Below are 26,170 nucleotides of genomic sequence, written 5' to 3'. Positions count from 1 at the left end.
GCTCATTCACATCCCTGTTTTACAGAGCACTGAAACCTGATGATCTCTGATAATCTTAATTACAATATCCTCCAATTCAATATTTAACATAGGAATTCATTGCTGAGAGACAATCCTCAAAGAAATCATCCTTCTCTTATTACCCTACTGCATTCTGTGTTCTCTCTAAAAGTAAAAGAAGAAAACAACAGCTCTTGTCACAACATCTAGTTACTCAGGATGGCTTTCAGGACACAAAACTTTTAAAAAAATTTTTATTAGCAGTAAATTTATTTTGTCTTTTTATTAAAAGCTCTTTTTACTTTTATATCACAAAACAAAGTTTAAATCATATAAGGAAGCACATTCAAACCTACTAAACTTAATCTTTCTTCTTCACAGGCAGGTAAATAAAAAATACAATAGAAATGAATTGATTTAAAACTACCCTGGAAAAAAACGCATGCACACTTATTCCATTGTGCTTATTAATATTATCTAGAGCTTCGTGAAATTTCTTTTCCAAGATTTATATAATACCTTTCTTCATTCTTAAATTCTATTGTCAAATAATGTTTGTGGTATAAAAATTATTCTTCAAAGGCTCAAATTTTTACACTTACTAGTGTCTGAGAAATAATACCAGCTGCCCATAAATTGCAATTATCTGAAGAATAACCACATTTCTAATCTTACTTTGCAGAGCCTAATTACTCAGCAAGGCCTCATGGTCTGTGCTAATTTACATGTTCTATTAATGACTGCAGCAAACCAACCTAGAATTATATAGAATACAAAATCTTCTTTAGGAAATCTTGAAGAATAAAACAACACTTTTAGAACCTCTAATGGTGTGCAAAAAGAGAGTCAGAAATTGTAAACTGGAGATCCAAGCTCTACTGTCGACTCATAAGGTCTGAGTCTTTGCTCAGGAGTTCCTCTTCTCTGGGATGGTCTTCCCTTTTATAGAGTTGGGAGGTTGGGTGTGGATTGGGCAAGTTGCTTTAACTCTCAAGTCTCTTCCAGATTGAAAATGCGTATGCTTCTAGGGAGTATTAAACACTCCAAATATAAGTAACATTGAGCAAGTCTTGTGTCTCATAGCAAATCATAAGCAATGTGCCCTCAAAGTTACAGCACAAGAATAAAACAGTTTAAAAGTTCAAGTTTTATAAGTACAATCATGCATGGCTTAATAATGGAGATATGTTCTGAGAAATGCACCGTTAGGTGATTTCCTCGTTGTGCAAACATCATAGAGTGTACTTAAACAAACCTAGATGGTACAGCCTACCACACACCTAAGCTGTGTGGTACTAATTTTATGGGACCACTGCCGTATATGTGGTCTGTTGTTGACCAAAACGTTGTTATGCGGTGCATGACTGTAGTAGTTTATAGTACTATTTAGAGATTAAGCAAAATATCAAATATGAAAAGTGATATTGACAATATCAGTGAAAAAGTGCCTATAAATAAAATACAACACTTGTTACATTTGAAGTGTTTCTGAGTGTACTTTTAATTTTAATTCTATCAAACCCCTTGGCCCTCTCATTTTCTGTTTTAATAATCTCTTCTTAAATCCAAACTCGCACCCTTTTTCAACTTTCAACCCTTCTCTGAAATCTCCCTTGGTTATTCTGAACCTCACTGATCTCCCCTCTTTTCTGAATTCCCTAATGGGAAGAACCCTTCTGTAATGATCAATAGTTATATAATAATTCCTGTTCATTAATCTCTTTAATTGAACATTTCCTTCTTTTGCCACTTGAATACAAATGCTGAAAATAGTCAAGTGTATGAGACTGGGAAATAATCAACAACCAGGAAGCTAAGTAGAGCAGGGTCCACCTGGCAGCTTCTTCAGCAGCTGAAATCCTCATTAGTGATAAATGAGGTTGGTTGTGCAGAGGGATGAAAAGGATGCTCTAGGCCCCAGCTGGGATGAATCAACTAGGCTCTATTGAAATTTTTCTTTTCCAATCATTTGAACATTGGAGGGCCCAAGACTGAGTCATCACCATTTGGGAAGCCAGCAAATGACTGAGCAAGAGGGGCAAGATCTCATGAAGCCACATAACCTCTTGGCAGGGAGGGGAGAACACCTTGGACATGCCTCCTTCAGGGTAAGGGTGTTGATCTGGCTTGAGGAAGGCTGAGCTCAAAAATGTCATTTTTTATTTTCAGTGATAATTTTATGGCCCCATGTTGTGGTTTTAGTGGTCTCCATAGGAGATCGAGGCACCATGGTGGAGGAGCTTTGGTGTGCCACAAGGGTAGAAGGCAGAGTGCTCTGAGATCCAGGCAGGGACGATGAGGTGGGAGATGAGGTAGACCCAGGGATGCAGGTGACATGATTAGACGTTCTGTCTGCGTGAATGATGACGGTGGTAATGTTAGTGGGCTTGCCAAAGTGGACAAAATATAAAACCAGAACAACAAGGGCCGTAGCAATTAGACAGGCCAACAGACACACCAGAAATGTTTTCCAGAGTGACCACTGTTTTCCTGTAACCTGTGAAGAATTATAGAAAGTGAATATTTCAGCAAATTACTTAGTGGTGACTTAGGTAACTAGTTTCAGTTAGAATAAGGCTAACTTTTTTATTACTCCAAATGATATATTTTAAAGTATAATTTTCAGCTCTCTCTCTCTCTTTCTCTCTCACACATACACAGCCCTTGTCCACAAGTCCATGAGGACAAAATGTCCCCTCTATTTACTCTTTCATACTAAAGCAATAAGGCGTGATCTCAAATGCAAATAGGGTGCCTCAAGAATATATTACATTAAGTTATTACCAACTACTAACGTTGCTGTATAAATTAAATAATCTAATTAGTTTTCATGGGTAGAAAAATAATGAAAAGGCATATCAAAACATTTAGATTGGTTATCTTTAGGTGACGGAAAATTGCAGATATTCTTTTGCTCATTGTTTGTCTGCTATTTCCCATTATTTATTGAGATTTTATAATTAGAAAATTATTTATTAAATACATTTTCATCTCTTAAACATAAATTAAAGGACTTTGAGCTTGGAAAGACGTCAAAATAGAAAAATAATTAGTTCTGGCATGGGGCAGGATCTTAAAGGAATAGAATACAGCACTGATAAACTGGTGGGGGCTGGAGGTCCCAGGGGTTGCCAGGAGATTGTGGGGTGGCAGTGCGGAGAAGTATAGAGTAGCTAGAGGAGGAGCGGTCAGTGAGAGGTTGAAGGAGAGTAGAGCCATGCAGAGGGGCTGACGGAGCAGGGCCTGCCTGTCCCATTTCACCATTATTCCAAAAGACTACTGAAGACTTCCACCTCCCCCAGTCCCCAAATCTCACCCGCTTCGGCTGGACCATCATGTTGGGTAATCTACAACCACTGTGTGTTTCTTCGTTTGAGCAGTATGGATTTCTGAGTAACTGCAGAGAAAGAATTTACAAACAAACAAATAAACAACTCTGTTAAGGATGGGGAAAGTTTATTTTATCCAGGACCATAAACATGAAATATACATAAATGATGTGAATCCAATATGTATAAAATGAAGAAATAGCTGCTGCGGTCTAGGAGAATCTGAAACTCTACTCATGGTTTAATGACATGAATTATACAAATACACTTTTCATACCAAATGATCAAAGAAGGCAAATAAAATGATCACCTTAGTAGGTGCCCAAGGATCATTTAACAAATTTCAACATTTAGTCCTGACAAAAGCAGAAAACGATACAAATCTCAGCGAACCAAAAATAAAAGAATAATTCCCCAATATGACAAAGAATGTTTACCTCAAAACAATGACCAACATCATATTTAACAGTGAAATGTCAGGCTCATTCCTTTAAAGTCAGGAGAAGCGAAGAATGTCTCCTATCACCCATATTAGCTAATGTTTTTTTAGAAGTTCTTGTCAATATGTATGAATAATGGAAATGTGAAAATAAAATTAACGTTATTTGCCCATGATATGATTGTCTGCAAACAGAATCCCATATAATCATATCAAAAATAAGAACTCATTAAGTTGGCTGATTATAAAAATCTGAAGAATATATGTAACAGCACTTGTTTTATGTGTGTGTGTGTGTATTAGCAACTGCTATTCACCGTAGTAATGAAGTATATAAAATGCCATAGGATTTATATTAAGATAACCCTAAAACTCTACTGAGGAACAAAAAGACAACTTAATTAAAATTCAGAGGATGAGGAGCTTATACTACAGAAACCTTTTATAAGAGGACATTTATTCAAGATCTTTATGGAAATTTTTTGGGGAAAAAATTAGGTAAATGACAAAAATTTCAAAAAAAATGACTAAATAAATCAACCAAAAGAATAAAATTAGATTAGATGAGGGTAGGGGGAGACTGAAAGCAAAATTTTAGCTGTGATTTTCTCTGGAAGGGATCATGAGTGATTATTTTTTCTTTGTACTTTTCTATATTTTCCAAATGTTCTAGAATAAGCAAATAAAATCATATAATAATTATAAAAAATATATATCTTCTACCATTTGATTTGGGGGATCTAAGAGGTTACAGGTTGTCTGTCAGATTACTAAAAAATGGGAAATTCTAACCACTGCTTTTCATAGTCTCAGAAGTTGGTTTTATTGTTTGGGTTCTTTTTTTTTTTTAGGATAATTAACTAATTATTTGACTTAATGGAATAAATTGCATAAATGTTTTTGGCATATGGGGAAATACCGTAACTCATATTTAACATATTATGAAAAGGAGAAGGAAACAAAATGATGTATGTATGATATTAAAACAATGATATTTTGTGAATTCCTTGAAATATGAGGCATCCTACAATTTAAGGTTATAGTGGTATAATTACTGAATTACCAAACTGATCACCAATATAACATTTAAGTTGCAAAACAATTGTTATATCAAACCCTATCTTTCTTTTTATTTTGTCCAATTTGTCTCTCAGTTCTACAACCTCAAGTTAATTTAAAATTTACTTTTCTTTGTTAGGAACATAGTAGTCAATTTTTTTGAAAAGTTGTTTCTTATAATGAAAAGATTATATGTGAGAAACCTGAGTTCGATTTCTTACTCTGCCATTAGCTAGGTGGACTCCTAATGTTTCAATTTCCTCATTTGTAAAATGAAGGGATTTGTTAGAATGATGAATGAGATCATTTATATGTTCTAAGAAATATGATTTTTATATTACTAGAGTAACACATTTTAAGCATAAGTCTCTCCACCACGAGACATTTTCCATAAATTACTACTTTAAATACAAGTAGGCCAATGAGAATATTTTCTTTGGTTCAAAATATGTAGAAATATAAATAATATCATTAATATTTGCTATCAACATAACATTTTAAATCATCTGCTAAAATTTTGTCTACTGGTAACTTATCATAGGTTTCTGATATAAATATCAAAAATTTAGGCAAAAAGTGTAGTGCACAGTTCCCAAATGATGTGAAAGGACTATTTGGCATACTAAATAACTCCCTTGACATTAATGATTATTGTTGATAACATTCCAGAGTCCGTTCATCTTGTAATAGCAAACATAAAAAATGCAACTTAATTTTCTTGAAGGGTTAAATGTTAAATGTTGAAAGCAAGAATATTAGGCAGGAAAGCAATTAAAAGGTATTTACAATGCTCACCAGCTCAGCCGCATTTTGCTCAATATCCACAGCCTGTTGCCTTTGTTCTCCATCCATTCTGAGGGTGCTGGTACTTCACACACAGCTCCAAAGATGTCTGCACTCACTCTGTGGATTAGAAGTTAGGAAATACTGGATTTATGAAAATTCAAAACTGTGCGTTTATTCAATCTACATTATGGAAACTAATAGTCATCCATCTTCTGAAAAAAATTTCCAAATTCAACCCCAGAGTACTCAATTTACGTTAGCTGGAGAAAAATAAATGGAAAAATTCACTCCCTTCAAAAAACAACGTGCAGAAAATTATCTCAACTGTAAGAATGACTCTAGAATTCCGAGCAGACGTACACCCTTGCCCTCCTTATTTCACAAAGTTTATTTAAAATCACTTAAATTTGATTTCTCAGAGGTCAGGAATTTAGTTTTTGCTTCTAAAAAAGCCCACAAAACCACTCCTTTATTAGGGATATTGCAGAATTCTGTGGCTAAGCAAACGGAGGGATTATGGTGATGACTAATTTCAAAACTGTCCAAAAATAAAACAATATTGAGATTACTGGATCATGATCAATTTAGGTGAATGGTGATTAAAATCTGCTGTACTATTGAAGTCAATGGTCTCAATATAACCATTGATATTGAGATAAATAAGGAAAAAAAACTTACTAAAATGGCTTTAGCTAGAATTAAAGATAAAAATAGGAAATTAGTACACTTCAGTAGCTCTTCATTATAGAAATCAAAGATTATCCATGGTAAATGTTGCCTGCTTCTCAGGACATTGTATCTTGCTTTAGGCTATGTAATGATTGTCACTGTTTCTGATAAATCCTAGTCTTTTAGATGAGCAGGAGCTGGAAAAGAAAGAATGTCTTTGCTACTTTTCCACTTCTAACAAGGGTAAGCATACATGATACAGCATGCAAAATTGAGGTGGTATTTCACGTCAATCTGAGAGTTGATGCTCTCTGACCGTTTGACAAATTGGAATGCAGTATACAATAGAGAAAAAATGACTTTAAAGATCTTTTTCAGTCATGCATTTCCCATAGGTCAACAACTTGTGGGGTGGGGTGGGATTAGTGACATGAATTTCTAAAATATTAATAGACTTACACATTATCCTAATTCAAGAGCAGACGCCTTTTTGCGTGTAATAGGTATATTCATAGGAAAAAATGTTATGTAACTAAATTCCAAACCTCCGGGCTTCTCATTCAGCAAACATTAAATGACTTTATGCTTTAAGCCACTGTTAGTTGCTTTTTTCTTTTTCTTTTTGCCTTATGACCAAAACAAATTCTGTCTCATTAATCCAGTGTTGCTCTGATTGTATCTGAGGCCACTATTATGTAAGGGTTGGATAACTTGGGATCTTCAAATGATAAATTTTAAACTTCTCTGTAGTGGTATAAATCTTAGAGCAGCAAAGAATAAGACAAAATACCTGGAAAAGTTAGCAGCAGGAACCTGGCTTCCCACCTTTTCTTTTTTAAGGTAGCCTACTACATTTTATTAGAATGACATATGACCTCTTTAAAGCAAAAGTGGGAGTCAGACGACAGTAAAAATTATCTTCAGTGTACTCAAAAAACAATTCCTGGCATGCTAGAATTCTATGCTCAGCAAATATATCTATCAAGTAAAAAGTTAAAACAAGATAGTTTAAATTTAAAGAAAATTTGAGAAAGTTTATCGCCGGCAGACACTCACTAATAGAAATGCAAGAGGGGAGAAATGCAGAACAAAAGGAATCTCAGTGGGAAGGGTTGAGATGTAAAATGGAAAGAAGGAAAAATGACAAGAATGTCCACTATGACTTCCACTCCTCAATATTGTACTGAAGGTCCTAACCAGGGCAGTAAAATAAGAAATTAATGATATGAGGATGCTAAACTGTTCTTATTTGCATCTAATAGGATTATAAACATAGAAATTCAAAGAATCCACAAGCAAGCTATTAGAATGAGTAAGAGTTCAGCAAGATTAGTGGGTGCAAAATCAGTACACAAAAATAATGTGATACATTTGTGTAAGTAATTATTTCATATTTTTGTGTAACAACAAGTATTCAGAAAACTAAAAATTTATAAAGTGATATATTAAAGAGATATTTAAAGGAAATTTTGAAGTATCTGGAAGTAAATCTATTAATAGAGATGCAATACTTTTAGTGGGAAAATTATGAAACTTTATTGAGTAAATCATTAATGGCGTCCTAAATAAATATGCTGCTGACAGCAGTAAAAATTGGTAAGACAACTTGGAAAGCATTTGACATTATCTAGTAAATCTGAAGATATTCATATGCTATGATCTAGCAGTTCCACTCGTGATATGTTCCCCATGGAAATAGACACACACAGACACACACACACACACACACACACACACACACAGATGTTCATAGTAGCATTATTTGTCAGTTTAGAAAACAATGACCCAAATATACATCAACAGCAGAATAGATAAGTAAGTTGTGGTATAGTTATACAATGAGATACTTTCACCAAAGAAAATGGATGATCCATTGCTAAACATACCAAAAGCGTGTATCTCAGAAATATAACGTAGTGGGAAAAATAAAAGAACAAATAAAACTAAACTGTCTTGTTTAGAGATATATACATGTGATACAGCTATTTTTAAAAAGCAATGAAATGATTAATGTAAAACTCACGATAGTGGTTCCCTCTTGATGGTGCTCAGGGCAAGCTGCCCCAGGAAGCACCACTCTGGTATGTGGATTATTTCGAGCTGAAGACAATAAGGACATTTGACCTCCCCCACTAACTGCCTAAAGAATTTGACATGGTGGCTCCTTCCTAGAACAGATCTTCTATCATGATGGCTGTAATGATAATGTAAAATAGATGTTACAATGGGAGGGGCACCAAGCCCCTTTTATCAAAAAACTCTCTCTCTCCCTGACCACACTATCTATAGATGACTCTGAAAAGAATTGTCCTCCTGCCCTCTGAAGTCCCAGGCCACTACCCACCCCCAACACGCTCCTCGCCTTTAGCTGCAATACTTAAGCAAACAGCTTAGACAGAGGGACGAGTTGCTCATTTCTGAGTTTCTCCCATGTATACATGTTATTAAACTTGGTATTATTTTCTCCTGCTAACCTGTCTTGTTAATTATTTGGCCAGCCATAAGAACCTTAAGGGAAAGGGCAGAGGGAGATTCTCCCTCTCCCCACTACAGTTTTGGCGTAGTCGGCAGGATCCACACTGGCTGGCAAGTTGCCTTCTCTGGCTGGAAGACCTGCCTTCTCCCTGGACTACTGCAGATGGTGAGATACGGGAATGCCTGACGAAAGCCGGCAAAAGGTAAGACTTCTTACCATGTCAGCCTCCCAGAATCTCTATCTGCGGAGTCCAGTGGAAGGAAGTGGTGAGAATTTTTTTCTCTTTCTAAATTTAGATTGGCAGGAGAAAATATTTGGGAAACTAGTTTCTTGGACTTTTAGTGACTCTTGGTTTAAATTTGGTAGAGTACTCTTGGTTTTGATCTTGGTCCCTTTTCCTCCCAGAGATAGTCTGGTTTTCTCTTTTGTCTGTGTCTTTTGTCATAAGAAAGAAATACCATAGGGTAGGACGCAGGCATAGGCCCTATAAGCCTGCTGTCCGGGCCGGCCCCACAGACTGGTGAGTTTGCGGGTCTCACCAGACTGGCGTCTACAACCTTTGCTGTGGGTTATTATGCACATGAAGTAAAGGTCATTGCCAAGGGCATCTTGGAAGCCAAAAAGGCCGCAAATTTGGTGGGCACGGGTCGAGCAGTTAAGAGCCATTAGGGCGCTTGCCACTTTCAGAAGACTCCAGTGACAGGATAAGTTGGGTCACGGAACGGGGTAGATGACACAGGTCCCCTGCCAACTGCAAAAAAATGTCCCTGCAATGACGAGGTACTCTGTAAAAGCACACAGTCCCCAACCCCGCGGCACCTCCCCCCCAGGTATTATTCTGGCTCCAAGAGACCTAAGGCGTGACTAAAGCTGTCATTGTGCACATAAAAAAAAAAAAAAAACCGGATGAGGTTTTTCCTTCTGTCTTGTTCTGTGTCCTGAGAAAACTTGGCTTTGTGACCAGTGAGAATATTCTCCTTGGTCTCCACCATACGGAAGGTGCATTTACCGGGGTGCACCTTGGTGGCCAGTCGAGTAGACTGGGGTTCCGAACTGTCTCTTTGTCCGGCTGTGCCAAGCTCTCAGGGGAGTTTGTCATAAAGGGCCCAGTCCATAAGGGCTTTTGTCGTCTTAACCTTCGTTGCTTGTTAGTGCTGGAAAAACCCCATTCCAGTATCGCCTGCCCGGTGTCACAGATTAGCAGGTCTGTGACTGGAGGCGTCCCACACTATTGTGGGAGACCGGAGACACCGTTTTCACTACACCATCCTTACCGCCTGTGCAATGAGGGTCTTTACTTTCTCTGAATATCTTTGGGAGTAAATTCTGTGGATCATGGGGGCTACATCATCTGCGCCCTCACCAGGGACGCCTCTTGCGTCCATGGTGAAGATTTATTCTAAGTGTGGAAAGTTACCTCCTGGTCTTTCCTTAAAAAGGCTTATTAGATTGAGTCACTATTGGAATAAATATACAAATGAAGATCCTACTCGTCAATGGCCAGACGATGGATCCTTTGAATTGGAAAAACTTCTATATTTGAAAAATATTTTAGAGAGCTCTCATCCCAAGCAGCTGCCTTATTGATATTTATGGGAAGATCAAATTAAAAAGAAAATCCAGAAAAGTATAACGGCTAGCCTTAGGGAATCTCTTAATAAAGTGAAAGAACAAAAGTCGGAGTTAGAACAAAGATTGAAAGTCAAATTTACTGAAAATTCCCTTTCTCCTCCCTCCTACAATCCCTTATATCCCCAACTCCCTGTCCCTGACTCCCCAGAAGATCTTTTAGATCTCTGGGCCCCTGGCCCAAATCCTCCCCCTCAAGACTTAGCTCCTCAGCCACCTCCTCAGCCAGTTCCCTTAAGTCCCAGGACTCCAACTTCTCCGAAGGGCATTCCGCTGCCTGTTTTAACTTCTCTCACTGTTGAAGACTTACAGGGGGCGCTTAGGCCTGACCTCCAAGCAAGGGGCATACAGGTTACTTGTGTAAATGCTGAAAACCAAGAAGTAAATTTAGTAGAAACACCCAAGAAGGGCAGGAAGGTTCGTTTTGCTGTGTCTTACAACTCCTCTTACTTTCCAGGGCTCTGTAATCAGGCTCTGTCAGCTTCAGACATTCCTATGCAGTGTCCATTGCGGATATATCCTGGACCTCCGCTGCAGAGAATTCATGTCCCCTGGACAGCAGCTGATCTATTAAATTATAAAACTCTCCTGCCTCCATTGTCAGAAGACCCTACTAAATTTAGAAAAGAATTAGAAAGATTAGTGGCTATTCATAGCCCCACCCACCGAGACCTTGATTGGCTGCTAAGGGGCGTTCTTCCAGCCCATGACTACACTGTAGTTATCAGACAGGCCAGATGGCCCCCTGGAGAAAACCCCCCTCATAGAGGAAATAGATGGCCAGACCCTCTCCCAGGCCCTCCTGCAGATGACCAAGAAGTGGCACAGCTAGAGGCTGATATTCAAGGTTTAATAAGAGCGATTCTAGAGGCGTTTCCTCCTAAAGTTAATTGGTCAAAAATTAAATTATGCACTCAGAACGAGGGAGAACATCCTAAAGCTTTTGTTGAAAGGTTTATTCAGACTTTCCAAAGACACACTGCACTGAATCCGGAAGCCCCAGAACATAGGAATCTCCTAATTTCTGCTTTAGTTGGAAATTTTCTTCCTGATATAAAGAAACAAATTCAAAACAGTGTGGTTGGTTGGGCAGGGCAACCATTAAGTGTAATAATGGAGGCTGCTACACAATTCTTTGAAAATTGTCAGCAAGAAAGCAAAAAAAAAAAGGAATTAAAAACAACTCTTCTTGCTTTGCAAATTGAATCTTTTGAGAAGCAAAAATTCAACCCTGAAAGTAAACTGAAGCCCACTCAGAGGTCTCCCTATTTGCCTTCGGACACTTGTAGGTATTGCAAGAAACCAGGGCATTGGAAAAGGGCATGTCCCGCTCTTAAGAGAAAGGAAAGTTTAAAAAATGTTCCCGCTTGGCCCCAGCACCCCCAAAAGGCTCATTTTTCTCCACCTGAGGGGCATTTCCCCCTCAAATGATGGGGTCAGCCGATCCTCAGTCGCACCCCTGAGCCTACAGTTAAGCTTAAAATAGAGGATCGGGAACTGGATTTCTTAATTGACACGGGTGCGACATTCTCTACTATCCGTTCGAAGGATATATCTCTACCTGTTACCTCTGATTCTATTCAAGCTGTTGGAGTCTCTGAACAGCCTATTTCACTGCCCATATCTAAACCCACTCCAATATCTTTAGGCCCCCTTAACACTCATCATGCTTTTTTAGTTTCTGACTGTTCACCAGCAAATCTCTTTGGCCAAGATTTGTTATGTAAATTCAATGCCACTCTAAATTGTAATGAAAAAGGTGTTTTTATCTCCTTGCCTTCTGACCAAGCCCCAAGTCTCCTACTTTCCATGATGGAAACTTGTCCTGATTTAAATCCTTCTGAAGAAGATGAGTCTTTAAAGAATGTCCCAATCAGTCTTTGGGCTACACATACAAATGAGGTAAGATTGTTGCTTAGTGCTGAGCCTGTGCACGTTACTTGGAAAAAAAATAAACCATTTCCATCAGTAGCCCAATACCCGCTCTCCAGAGATGCCGAGCAAAGAATTCAACCCATAATAGACTCCCTTTTGCAACAGGGTGTACTAGTTTTTACTTCCTCGCCCTGTAACACTCCAATCTTGCCAATAAAAAAGGAAGGCAAATTTGACTCAGACGGGAACCAAATCTATAGATTTGTACAAGACCTCAGAGCCATAAACTCTTTTGTAATTCCTCGGCATCCTGTGGTCCCTAATCCAGCTGTCATCCTGACCTCAATACCTGCTGATGCAGCCTGGTTTACAGTAGTTGACCTCTGCTCAGCTTTCTTTTCAATCCCCATTACACCCTGACTCACAATTTCTTTTTGCATTTACATTTAAAGGGAGACAATTAACATGGACTCGAATACCTCAGGGATATTTTGAGTTCCCCTCAATATTTTCCCAGGTCCTTAAAGCTGACTTAGATTCTATAGTCTTTACTCAAGGCTCCACTCTTGTTCAATATGTTGATAACCTTTTACTCTATAATCCAACTAAGCAGGGGTCTCTTACAGATTCTCTCATTCTCCTGAAAGCCCTAGCTGAACGAGGCCATAAAGCCTCCAAGTCTAAACTTCAGTGGGTGCAAATGACTGTTACCTACTTAGGGCATGAGATATCTCAAGGCATTCAAAAGCTAACCCCCAAACGCCTTGAGTCAATTTTATCCATCCCTCTCCCCAAAACAAAGAAACAGCTACGTAAATTTCTAAGAGCTGCTGGTTACTGCCACCAATGGATTCCTAATTTTACAGCCCTTGCTAAACCTCTGTATTCTCTTCTCCCAGATATCGCCCCAGAGCCTATTTCCTGGCCCTCAGAGACATTAAACTCCTTTGAGGCCTTAAAAATAGCTTTGTCCATGCCTCCGGCTAGGCTCTTGGCTTACCTAATTTTGACAAGCCTTTTCATCTATACTGTCATGAAAATAACGGAATTGCTGTAGGCATTCTTGGGCAATCTTTTGCCTCTCAAATACGTCCTGTAACATATTTCTCATGCCAACTAGACCCTGTGGCATCAGGCATGCCCCCATGCTAACGTGCGGTGGCTATAGCTGCCACCCTAATTGATAAGGCCAGTACTCTTACTTTAGGCTCTCCCATTCACCTCTATGTCCCACATTCTGTGTCAGCTATTTTACAAATTCATAGGACACAACACATGTCTACACGGCGACAGACCACCTATGAACAGACTCTTTTAACTAACCCTTCCATCATCTTACATCGTTACAACACTTTAAATCCAACTACTTTACTGCCCCTTTCTGATGATGGAGAGCCCCACTCCATTCCACATGATTGCCTTGCAATTATAGAAATGGTCTCGAAGCCACGAGAGGATCTTTCAGACATCCCTTTAGACAATCCAGACTTACTTCTGTTTTGTGACGGCTCCTGTAAACAAAATTCCAGAGGAAGCATAATAACTGGTTATGCCATAGTTTCCCCACATAAAACTCTTAAAGCTTATTCTTTGCCCACCATAAGATCAGCCCAAGCTGCTGAACTCATAGCTCTTACTAGGGCCTGCACATTAGCAAAAGAAAAAACTGCCACTATTTACACAGACTCCAAATATGCTTTTGGAGTCTGCCATGCTGTTGGCACAATTTGGAAATCCCGTGAATTCTTAACTTCTGCAGGAACCCCTATTGCTAATAGACACTTAATTACAGCCTTATTACAAGCTATTCACCTTCCTTCAAAAATTGCCATTGTTCATTGTTCAGCCCATACTAAAGAGACTGATGTCATATCTTTAGGGAATGACAGGGCTGACAGAGCTGCTAAACATGCAGCTCACTATGGACCCCCTTATCCGTTTTCCACCCAATTTTTAAACCTGCCTTTATCCCTGACTGATGTTATTAACTATCAGGCAAATGCCCCACAATCTGAAAAAGACAATTAGATACAAAAGGGTGCCAAACAATTATCAGATAAATTATACATTAGACCAAATGGACTTCCAGTAGCTCCTTTTCTTTTGACTTTTTGGCTTACACTTATCTCCCACCAAATGGGACATATGTGCAAACGGGGGATAGTTAAGGAACTAAAAGACAATTGGTTTTGCCCTGGCATCCATAAAATTTCTGACCAAATCACCTCCCAGTGCACAACTTGCAAATCTTACCAAGTCTCTGGGAGAAATCAGTGTGATCCAGGAAGTCCTCCCAGGCCCACGCTGCCTTTTGCGGCACTCCAAATGGATTTTATAGACTTGCCTTCAGCTTTAGGTTACTCTCACTGTTTGGTTATTGTCTGCATGTTTAGTGGATGGACTGAATGCTATCCGACCAGACATGCAGATGTCACAACAGTGGTAAAGAAATTAATAACTGAAGTTATTCCTCGCTTTGGCATTCCTTTATAGATTGAATCAGACCAAGGAACTCATTTTACAGCAGAGATAAACCACTTGCTTGCAAAAACTCTGGGGTATTCATTAAAATTTCATACCTCATATCACCCTCAGTCATCAGGGCAAGTGGAACGTAAAAATCTAGGTATAAAAAGAACTCTAGGAAAAGCCTGTCAAGAAACTGGACTTAAATGGCCAGAGGCTCTGCCCTTGGCCCTTATGAAGATTCAAAATACTCCAAATAGAAGACATGGACTGACTCCTTTTGAAATAGTTTTTGGACGTCCGATGCCTACTGGCGTCTCTAAACCTTCAATTCCTGGATTAAATGAATATTATGGGAACTTAAGTGAACAATTTGATGCTATGACTTGTTATATACAAAAATTAACTAGTATACTTGAAGCATATCGTCAACAGGTAAAAGAGGCATGGCCACCACCTTCTGACAAGCCTTGCCATCCCTTTCGACCAGGAGACCGGGTGTACATCAAGGTCTTTAGAAGAAAACACGCACTGTCACCTCGCTGGGAAGGACCTTATGAAGTCTTACTGACGACCTGCGCTGCCATCAAAATAAAGGAAAAGTCTTCCTGGATCCATGCGAGCCACGCCAAAATAGACCCAGAACATCGCTCTCAAGACAACTGGGAGATAATCCCCACAGGTGACCTTAAACTAAGGATTTCGAGGGCCAAAACCCAGGCCCCAGAAGCAGCCGACATCACGAAGTAGACAGCTTTTCCCAAGATCACGGATCAAGAAAGCCTACTTTAACCCATTTCCTCCCCCTTGCTTTAAAACTCCCGACAATACACACTCAGACACACACAAACTATTAGTGGATGTGTATATATATATATATATATATTTTTTTTTTTTTTTAATCATTTATTAGAAAGCTAACTGGAGAGTGCTGGTCTCTATCTGTCCCTCTTCCCTCTCTAAGTCTCCGCTATGGGCTCTTTTCCGATCTGTGTCTTGCTTTTACTAACTCTCTCCTTTTCAACTGGTCGGGCACAGACCAAACACCCCCTTATGCCAGTTTACCAAGACCTAGCCACGCTAACTAATCAATCTGACTGTTGGTTATGTCAACAGCTAGATAGTGCAAAAGAACCTGAACTAGTCTTTGTTCCTGCTGATATGAACACCTGGTGGACTAAGTACGGAAAATGGATGAATAACAGAGTATGGTATCCGCAACAAGGGAAACTTCACTCTGCTTCTTCTCCTGGTGAGTCACTTGGGCCCCAGAAAGACTACTTAGAAGGTCAAGGACTGTCCCTTGCCCAAGTACAAGCAATAGGTGAAAGTTTTTCCCTCTGCATTGAAAGCAACCATGGCGCTGGACCTTTCCTGGGTGACATACCGAGACAATATTGCAGTCAAACTCTGTGGTTTGATTCCGCAGGTGGCATCTTCAGAACTCTCAAGGGAATTGTAAGTGACTCTATCACTACTCCCTCTGGCACAAACATTTGCCAAATCACCAAGTGCTCTGGATGGCTTACGAGCCACCCATGTGCAACTTGGGGTATCGCAGCTATCCGCATGGTTAGGCTGCCCAATGCCACAGACTATATATGGGTGGATCAAAAATCTGGACTCACCTGGTCAGGTGACAAGACCAGGCTTTATAGCTGCCAAAATCAGACTGCAGGCCTCCTGTACCAGCTATTCCGCAATCTGTTCTGTTCTCGCAGATTGACAGGAGCTCATGGGAAATGGAGATGTTTAGGTAGTAACAGTGCAAGTGGCACAGATCGTGAAATAGTCCAGATCCTGGGAACTACAGACTCAATTCTAACCTTGTCTTTAAACTACACTGGTGTTTTCATTTTATGCGGCAACAAAGTGTATAAAGGATTCCCACCTAATTGGTCAGGACGATGCGGACTTGGATACCTGGCTCCTTCTGTCACCAAACACTCCACCTTAAATGCTAGCCAAATTACAAACTTGGGTTCGTTTGTTCATAAGATTGTGCCACATAAACGTGCCAGTCGAGAAATCGTGGAAAATCCACTTGTGTATCACAACTCCAAGTTCTTTTCAGCCTTGAGAGTCCTATTCCCCAGCTTTGGAGATTATGAGTTGGAAAAGGCAATATTAAATCTCTCTATGGTAATGGAGCAAGAGCTCAACACCACCATGCAAACCTTGAACATACTCCAGTCAGAGATTAACAGCCTAGCATCTGTGGTGCTCCAAAATTGACGTGCTCTGGATGTACTCACTGCCCAGCAAGGAGGAACATGTGCAATCATTGGAGAAAAATGTTGCTTTTATGTGAGTCAAACAGGTCAAGTAATATCTAACTTAAATCTATTAAAAGAGAAGATTGACATTTTTCATCAGATAAACGAAGCTCGCACATTTTATTGGACTGACTTATTTCCAGGATTGGGGGACTGGTTTAATGGAGTGTGGGGAAATGTGCTCCGATTTGTTCTTTTCTGCCTGTTCATCCTCATTCTAATCTATGTTCTTTTCTCTCTTTGCAGACTTCTTATCACTCAGATACTAACACGATTTCTCTCTCCACAGTCACCAGCTCAGCTTTTAATATGTGAAACTTCTAGGGAAGTTTCAGAGGAAGGAACTGATGGTGCTCAGGGCAAGCTGCCCCAGGAAGCACCACTCTGGTATGCGGATTATTTCGAGCTGAAGACAATAAGGACATTTGACCTCCCCCACTAACTGCCTAAAGAATTTGACATGGTGGCTCCTTCCTAGAACAGATCTTCTATCATGATGGCTGTAATGATAATGTAAAATAGATGTTACAATGGGAGGGGCACCAAGCCCCTTTTATCAAAAAACTCTATCTCTCCCTGACCACATTATCTATAGATGACCCTGAAAAGAATTGTCCTCCTGCCCTCTGAAGTCCCAGGCCACTACCCACCCCCAACCCGCTCCTCGCCTTTAGCTGCAATACTTAAGCAAAAAGCTTAGACAGAGGGACGGGTTGCTCATTTCTGAGTTTCTCCCATGTATACATGTTATTAAACTTGGTATTATTTTCTCCTGCTAACCTGTCTTGTTAATTATTTGGCCAGCCATAAGAACCTTAAGGGAAAGGGCAGAGGGAGATTCTCCCTCTTCCTCCTACACTCTCAAGGGAGGGAGAAAAGCAGAACTGGGCTTACAACATGGGGGGACTCTGGGGTTCTGCAAGTGTTCTATTTTTGACCTGAGTGTGATAACGTAGGTGTTCATTTTATAAATATCAAACACACATGAAAATCTCTCTATGTATAAGTTAAAAATAAGTACTTACCAAAATATATTGGCGAGCTCTGTCTAATAAAATTCACATTACACGAGTCATTTTGAGTTTTTTTCAATTCCCTCTCTTTCCTCTGTGTTCATAACAACTCTTTGACAAGTAATCGGAGGGCCCATCTGCCTTTTGCTAGGCTGTTGCACTAAAACCCCCAGTTTCAAGGCCTGATGGCACAGTAAGAAGTAAAACATCAAATAAACTAGTTGACATCCCAGTGGCCTGGCAAAAATACAATTGCTTTCAGGTAATTAGGGCTGATGTTTGCTTAATGATCATCCCCGCTTTCAATACCAGCCTAAATGGCTTCTAATCCTGGGGTTTTAGCTCCTCACTTCATGAGAGATGCTGAGACCACCGAACTTTGGTGCCTCTCAGTAGGGAACAAAGTTGGCGCTGGGGTACCACATTCTTTGTATCAGCCATTGTGTACCCTTGAACTCACATGCATCCTCTGCTTTGTTTGCTGTTTTCTGCAAGTATGTTAATTCTTCTTAATCCTTGAACTTGAAATTGAACTTTAAATTTTATGGTCTAAGCTCTCCTGCCTTAAGCCATTTTGTTTTATCCTTTAAGTTTTATATCCACCTTGGCCATCAAAGATTGGAGCATTTCTCCTTGGAGAAGGTGGCAAGAGAGTAGGGCTGTTCCCTTTCCCCAGCTACTGAATGCTGATTAATCAGCCGGGATCATAAGGAATTGGAGTACAGCAGCCAAAGCGTATCTGAATTTCTGGTGACATTTCTTGAGTCTACTTTGCTTTATCCACTAAGAAAAAGGAAAGGCAATTGTTCAGAATCCTTAGAAGAACTGAAGCGGTTATGTTCCTGGGTTCTGTTGTAAATATCTCTGAAATGATAAGTTTATCCATATGTCACAATTATGGAGCCAACTGTAAATCCCAGAAGTGTCAACTGTTCAAAGCAGTTGATAATAGTACAAAGAAATGAAACGTTGCCCAGAGACATGGATTTTGGGACCATTTGTGCTTCTTCGTGGCTTTGAAACCAGCTAGAAATCAAAAGAAAAGAAGATCAATTTTTGATTCTCTCCCATTGCTATGTTGACTTGCTTATGAAATCCCAAATAGGGAAATGTAGAATTTTGAGAACGTAATCTGAAGTTCAGTAGAATAAGAAAAAAAATTGATTCACCAAAATAATAGAAGTTAAAACATCCTGGAAGAAAAGAAGTTTTATTACATACGTGTACACTAAAATATATATATATATATGATGTATGTGTATATAAGTATACATATATACTAAAATATTAATTCTGGCATTGAGTAGAATACTTATACTTACTAATATTATATATATGTATATAATTCAATGCTTCTTTGTGAAAACATTTGTCTCTAATAATAATAAAAATGAACAATTTTTTGTCAGGGACTATGATAGGCACATGGACTACTTTAATCTTCAAAGATGCCCTATGAAAAAGTATTATGCTCATATTACAGATAAGGAAACCAAGATTCAAAGAGTTTAAGAAATGTTCTTCAGGTTGCTACAGAGCATAAATTTAATCCTTAATCTAAATCAAAAACCCATGTACAATCAGAAAATTGATTCTTCAGATAGGAATCTAAAAGACAAATCACTTAGTCGCCAGATACTCTGATGTAAATAAGATATGAGGTAACATATCTGAATTGGATTCACCTATAATCTTTTGGATTTTTTTTGTACCTCAGTTTTAAGGCAATATTCTATGACCACTATTTGAAAATTCAACAAACCAAGCAACCACACACGAGGCCAGATTCATCATTCTACTTTAAACCCATTAACTTTCATTTCCATTACTCACTGCCCCCAATTTACTGTCTTGCTTGTCTTATTATTTTTTCATTAGGTTATGAAACATCCAACTCCATATAAAAGTAATATAAACCTATTTTGAAGATAATTCAAAAAATTTAAAGAAAATAATCACCTATTCACTGTTGAAATTTTATGGGTTCCTTCCAGACTTTTTTCAATGCATACCTAAGGATATTTATTCTTTTTTGTTCTGTACTTGCATTTATTTATTTATTTCTACTTTTGTTAAGATCAACAATGCTGTTATGAACATCTCATGCATGTTTCCTGGAACTTCTCTAAGAGGTGTGTGTGTGTATACACACATATATATGTGGAGTTGCTATATTACAGATAATGCACATTTTAAATTTACTAGAAAATGCCAAAATATTTTTCTAAGTGTTTGTACTATTCTGCATTCCTATAAGCAGTGTAGGAAAGTATCCATTTTTCTAGACCACTGTCAATGCTCGAGATTTTCAGACTTTTAAAAATTATTTTCCAATCTAGTGGGTATAAACTCTCTCAGTGTGGCTTTAATTTGGATTTCCCTGGTAATTAATGAAGCTGAACATCTTAGCATGAGATGTTTACAGGTCGTTTCTATTTCCTTACAACATGAAGCAGCGTGTGCTCAATGACTAGGTGACCTGGAAAGTGCCCCAGACCAGTATGCTGGAATTCCTGAGAGACATTGGGAAATGTTGTAAGTCACTCTATGAATTACCACATTCTGGATAAGCTGGTGATTTGATGGTTCACAATAATTTACCAATCCCAGCTATTATTTCCCAGCTTGAAATTCCTTCATAAGAGCCAGGAACTGAGTAAGGGATAGACAGCTTCTCACTCCTAAAGAATGACAATGTATGGTTTGTAAAAATCAAACATGGAGATTTGTGGTCTATGGGAGTCCCTAAACAAGGAATTATACTGGCAAGGATGCATTGAAGCATTCTTTCTGAGGCACTGGGGGAGAACCCATTTCCTTGCCTTCTTCAGCTTCTGGAGGTGCCTGCATTCCTTGGCTCGTGGTCCCTTCCTCACCTCTTGCTTTGGTCATCACATCTCTTATTACTAACTCTCGCTCACCTACCTCCCTCTTATGTAAACCTTGTGATTACGTTAGGCCTGCCCATCCAAGATAATCTCCCCTCCCAATATCCTTAACTTAATCACATCTGCAAAGTCTCTTTTGCCATGTAATGTAACACTCACAGATTCCAGAGTTTAGGATGTGGACATCTTTGGGGGAGCCATTACTCTGCCTTCCACAATGGACACTAGAAATTCGCTACCTGACGAGGAGAAAGAAACTTACTAATATTATTGGGATCAAAGAGAATTTGTTTCTAGAATAGGCTTTGTCAAAACAAGCCTGGTAATCAACAGCAACAAAAACAAAATGAGATCACCCATTGTAGGTCTGCTGCTGCTCTTCTGCAGGTTTCCACGCATCTGGGGCTTACTTCTATCACAGTCTTTATCACACAGCATTAAAATAGTCAGTTCACTCTATCGCATTTCCCTTTAAATTCCCAGCACTTAGCACAATGCTGGCCACGTAGGAAATATCTCATAAATGTTTGTGGAATAAAATTAATATTAGAAATATTTTCCATTAAAAGATAATGCTTAGTATAAAGCCCTGAAAATATTAGCATTCATTTAATGCTTGCTAATTAATCTGGTGAAGCAGAAAGCCTGAGGCTCCTTTTAGGACAGAAAAATCCTATTTAAAGTAGACCCCATCAATTGTTAAATACACACGGTTTTGCTCACTGGTCCCTCAATGCTAATAACACGTTGCCCTATTTTTACATTCTTTACACAGTGATTTATAACCATCCCAAAAATATTTAGGAAAATGTCTATTGTCTTTTGCAAAATAGAATTAGGAAGCTTAGAAAGTATTTAAATAGGATTAGGAACCTACTGTAAATTAATAATGAAGTGCATCAGTATGAATTATAATAAATAGCCATTTGCCAAAGATTTCACATTTGGATCTTTAGCTAATTAACCAAACCAGAGAAACCTAAACAAACTGACATTAAATGGATGTAGGAAAAAAGAATTTGACCTTCATCAGTTCCTAAGACTTAAATACTCATTTATGTGGCTCATATTGAGCCTAAAGTATAGTCAGCAAGCGTCTTCACAAAGAAGCTAGTGCCATCATTTGAAAGCGCAAAGCAGATACTTTATAAAACCCTTCCATGACTACACATTTCACTGAAAATGAAATCTACAAAGCTTCAGCGTAATGGGGCTGCTCCCTTTTTTCCAAATCCGTCTCCTTTCACTTGATAGCTCCAGCCACACAAGGCTTGTATCAGGGCATTGAACACACCAAGCTTTTTCTTGTGTGCTTTGGTGTCTACAAAACTTTTACTCAGGGTTCTAAATGCTTCAATCCTTACAACAACTAAAGGAGATACAGTGATTATCGCATTTTACAGAGGGCATTAATACTGCACTGAAGATCACAAAGCTAGTACTGGCAGAGGTCTAATTTGCACCCACAGGCAACTGGCTCTGAACGTGCTTTTCCCATACACCAGAGTGCCTCCATCTGGAATTGTAGTATTTACTTGTATTTTCTGCCTACCTCACTAGCATGTAATATCCCTGAGTCAAAGACTTTGTCTCTCTTGATTACTACTGTACACCTGACACTTGAAACACGGCCTGGTGCACAGAAGGAGCTATGCTCAAAAAGGGCTTGTTTAGTAGATGAATAAATGGATGAATGAATGAACATACCTGCTGAACCAGAGGGGTTTACAATATGAATGGAAAAGAGCAACGGTGACAGCACATGGAAAAGAGTATCAAATTTAGAGGGCGTTTGGAATGGTCTCTGAGCAGGACTGAGAGGTGAAGACTGACCGTGGCTTTAGGTGAGGAGTCAATCATGCTACCTCACTTTTCTCTCCTGCTGTCAGCATCATGGGCCTCGTTTAGTTGGAGAAATGAGTAGGGTGGGAGTGAGAAGAAGCGTCTACCCCAACAGGTCTCTTCTTCATTCCTCGCTGCACCCTGGAGATTTTCACTGCGTTTTTCAGGATCCATCAGAGAGGCTGGCTCACTTAAGCACTGGGAGAAGCCTCTCTGAAGTGTAAAATGAGAAGAAGGGAAAGATGAAAAGAACCTGGTATCCCAGAGCCTAGGGGAAGGCAGAGATGGGGTCTCCCTTGTCAGCCTTGGAGCCAAAAATCTAGATGGCCAGAGAGAGTCTGAGCTGGGACAGCAATGCCTCATAGCTGCCAGCAGAGGTTCTCTTGTCCTTCACCAAGTCTCCCAGAGGAGCTGGTACACCTCCCAGCAGCCGAACAATTCAGGGAAATGAGCTGCATCTTCCACCATCACCCACCAACTAGGAAAGCCATAGCCACAGCAGTATACTCTATGTCCTGTCCTGTAGGATGGTTCTGGGGAGCCAGCTGAGAGAGGGCTGCTGGAACCTGAACCTCGAGAGGTGCCTGGGTGACCCAATGCAGCACCCACATAACCAACCAACCAAATATTTTCAGGTAATGCTGTCAAGCCAAATTGGTGATACCGACATAAGTTTTTTCTTGTTAAAAACAAAAAACAAAAAATACAAGACTAGAAATTTAGAGTCATAGCACCTAGTTGGATATCAATAAATATATGATAGACAGAATGATGTCATGAAAAACAATCATGTGATATGTGCAAAATCCTTCCAAATTTTGTGGTTGGTTGTCCTAAATTTATTTATGGTCAGATTTTCTTCCCCATTGCTAAAACTCTTCTTATTTCCTCACTTGAATAAATCTGTCTGGAAAGAGGGCATGTTGACCGGGCAGCAGTGTCTGACCCCATTAACTGTTCTGTCCTTGTCCACATGACGTGTTCGCTTGGCTTCCAGGGAATTGCTCTGCTTAGTTCCCCTCCCACATCACAAGACACCCACTCTCTCAGAAGGCTTTACTGATTCCTCCTCATCTCTCCAATTTCTAATTGTCGCAGTGCCAAGGATCAGTTCTGGGACTGCCTCCTATGTTTACTCTCACGTCTGAGATGAGCTCATCCAGTCTATAGTTCTAAATACAATCCACATGCTGATGACTCCAAAATTTCTATCTACAGCCTGGAATTATCTTATAAACTCCAGACACAGATATCTGTCTACCCAACGTTTTCACTCTGATATCTAACAGGTAACTCAAATGTATATGTCCTGATTCCTCCTCTCATCTCCCTCTCCAATTTCACAAAACCTATTTGTTTCTGTTTTAAGTGTCCTGCATAGATGGGATGGACCTCCCTACCCAAAATTTAGTTGGATTTTGGGACTGACGATGCCACATACACACCACAAGGATATAAAGAGATTCATTACTCACATAATGAGGCTTTCTAGGGAAATCAGGAAGGTTTGCAAGCAGGGCTGAAAATGGCTTGAGAGGGCAGGGAAAAGAGACACGTTTGGCTTTTATTGCAATTAGTGATGATTAGGGAGTGGAGCCGGGGTGAGGGTCTCTGCATGCAGGCTGTGACTTGCATGGTTTGAACTTCCTGCCAGAGCCAAAGCGGGGAGCACCTGGGCTTTTGCATCCACTCGCCCAGATGTGGAGCAGAGGAGGGAGGGGGAGTGGTAGACCTTGACAGCTATCAGCAGTGAACATCACAAAAGGAATCCCTCAGTTCTAATCTCATAGTCTATACCATTTCAGTAAATGTCTACTCTGTTCTTCCTGTTGAACAAGGCAAAACTTGTGAAGTTATTCTCTTTCTCCTATACCCCGTAACCAATCCATCAACAAAATCTAATGGGCCTATCATCAAAATTGACCCCAAATCCTAGCACTTCTCATTACCTCCACTGCTACCATCCTGGTCCAAGGCTTAATCATCTCTCACCTGGGTTATTTCAATTCTCTCCAAACTAATCTCCTTGCCTATCCTCTTGCCCCTTTACAGAGTATTCACTATATAGCAGTCAAAATAATTACTTTCATGTTACTGCACTACGAAAAACTCTCCAATGGATCCCCATTTCACTTAGAATAGAAGGTAGCCCTTATAGTGGTGGGCAAACCCTTACATAATCTGCCTCCTGACGCCCTTCTTCCCTGACTGCATCTCCAACCACCATCTCCCTCAATCGCTCTACTGTGGCCACACTGACCTTTGCACTTGCTGATCCAAGTAGAAAACCCTTTCCACAGTTACCTATGTGGTTTGCTACTTCATTTAGGTCTTGCCTTTCTTGACAATCCTATATAAAATAGCACCACTAATCACTCTGAAATTCCTTCATTTGATTTTAGAATTTTTTTCTCCATTGCACTTACCTTCAACTGACAGTCTGTAGACTTCCTTATGTATTTGTTTTTTGTTTTTTCGTCTTCACCACTAGATTGTGTGCTTCATAAGGGGGGGTCTAGACCAGTGCCTACTGCATAATAAGTAATCAATTATTTTGTATTGAATGAGTAAATGAATGAATATATCTTTAAATGACTGATTAGAATCAACATATTCTATACAAAGAAGTCGATGATGGTCATGTCACATAGATTCAAAAATATGCAATTCATTCCCTCCCTCAGCCTACAAACATATTCAATTCTCTGCCATCTGAAAACAAATACACAAAGAAAAGAAAACAGATGTTGCTTTAGACCTGCATTCCCCTTTAATTGTTCTATTTCTTTAGTGCTATTCACAGCCTAGAATTTTGCAAAGGGCTGAGTGCACTGTGTTCCCTTCTTCCCTCTCATCCACTCTTCCACCCTTGCAGCTGGCTTTTCCACCCAACACACTTCTGAACTCTTCTGTTATTTTCTTAATGACTCCTTCATTGCTAAATCCAATTAACACACACACACACAGATATATATATATATTTTTTTTTTCTTATTGCTACTTGTCCTCTCTGATGGTTTGACACCATTAAAGACTCCTCTTTTCTGACACTTTCCTCCTTTGATTTCATTATTCCATTATCTTCCATTTCTCCTCCTACCTTGTTAATGATTCCTTCTCTGTCTCTTTCATGGGCTCCTCATCCTCTTCCTAAAACACTGCCATGCTTGGAGCAGAAGTGCTTTTACTGCTCTCACCACATCCGATCTCAGAGGAGAGAGAGAGAGACAGAGAGAAGAAAGTCCACAAAGAGCTATGGATGAAGGACAGAGCTGATCTAAACTGCTCTCATATTAGAGTAGCATGGGTCCTGAGACCTAGCTACCATTCTGACTTAATGGGAGCAAGAGACATGAAAAGAGAGAAATAGAAAGATGGACGACCATAGGTCCCAAGTTCCATTCTGGAAAAAAAAAGAAAGAA

The 26,170-nt window shown here is 39.4% G+C and overlaps 1 protein-coding gene across 1 annotated transcript; it reads right to left on the bottom strand.

Moving 5' to 3' along the window:
* Positions 1-286: 286 nt before the first annotated feature.
* On the bottom strand, positions 287-18,138 carry LOC131415435 (dynactin-associated protein-like). Its single transcript, XM_058557171.1, has 4 exons — positions 18,030-18,138; positions 5,623-5,730; positions 3,317-3,397; positions 287-2,497 (listed from the first exon to the last, which is right to left on the bottom strand). Exons 2-4 carry the CDS (start codon positions 5,677-5,679, stop codon positions 2,153-2,155), a joined length of 483 nt encoding a protein of 160 aa, XP_058413154.1. The 5' UTR covers positions 5,680-5,730; positions 18,030-18,138; the 3' UTR covers positions 287-2,152.
* Between the last annotated feature and the right edge of the window lie 8,032 nt (positions 18,139-26,170).

Source organism: Diceros bicornis, chromosome 16 (genome assembly GCF_020826845.1).
Source record: "Diceros bicornis minor isolate mBicDic1 chromosome 16, mDicBic1.mat.cur, whole genome shotgun sequence".
Lineage (NCBI taxonomy): Eukaryota > Metazoa > Chordata > Mammalia > Perissodactyla > Rhinocerotidae > Diceros > Diceros bicornis.
The sequence above is the reverse complement of the archived record's forward strand: the minus strand, read 5'-3'. Positions and strand labels throughout refer to the sequence as shown.

What these genes read in the sequence shown, in the direction of transcription:
- LOC131415435 (XM_058557171.1), bottom strand. Translation starts at nt 5,679, where the DNA reads ATGGATGGAGAACAAAGGCAACAGGCTGTGGATATTGAGCAAAATGCG. An exon ending in AGCAAAATGCGGCTGAGCTG is followed by an intron (nt 3,398 to 5,622) that starts GTGAGCATTGTA and finishes CTTTCTCTGCAG; the next exon opens with TTACTCAGAAATCCATACTG. An exon ending in TGATGGTCCAGCCGAAGCGG is followed by an intron (nt 2,498 to 3,316) that starts GTGAGATTTGGG and finishes AATTCTTCACAG; the next exon opens with GTTACAGGAAAACAGTGGTC.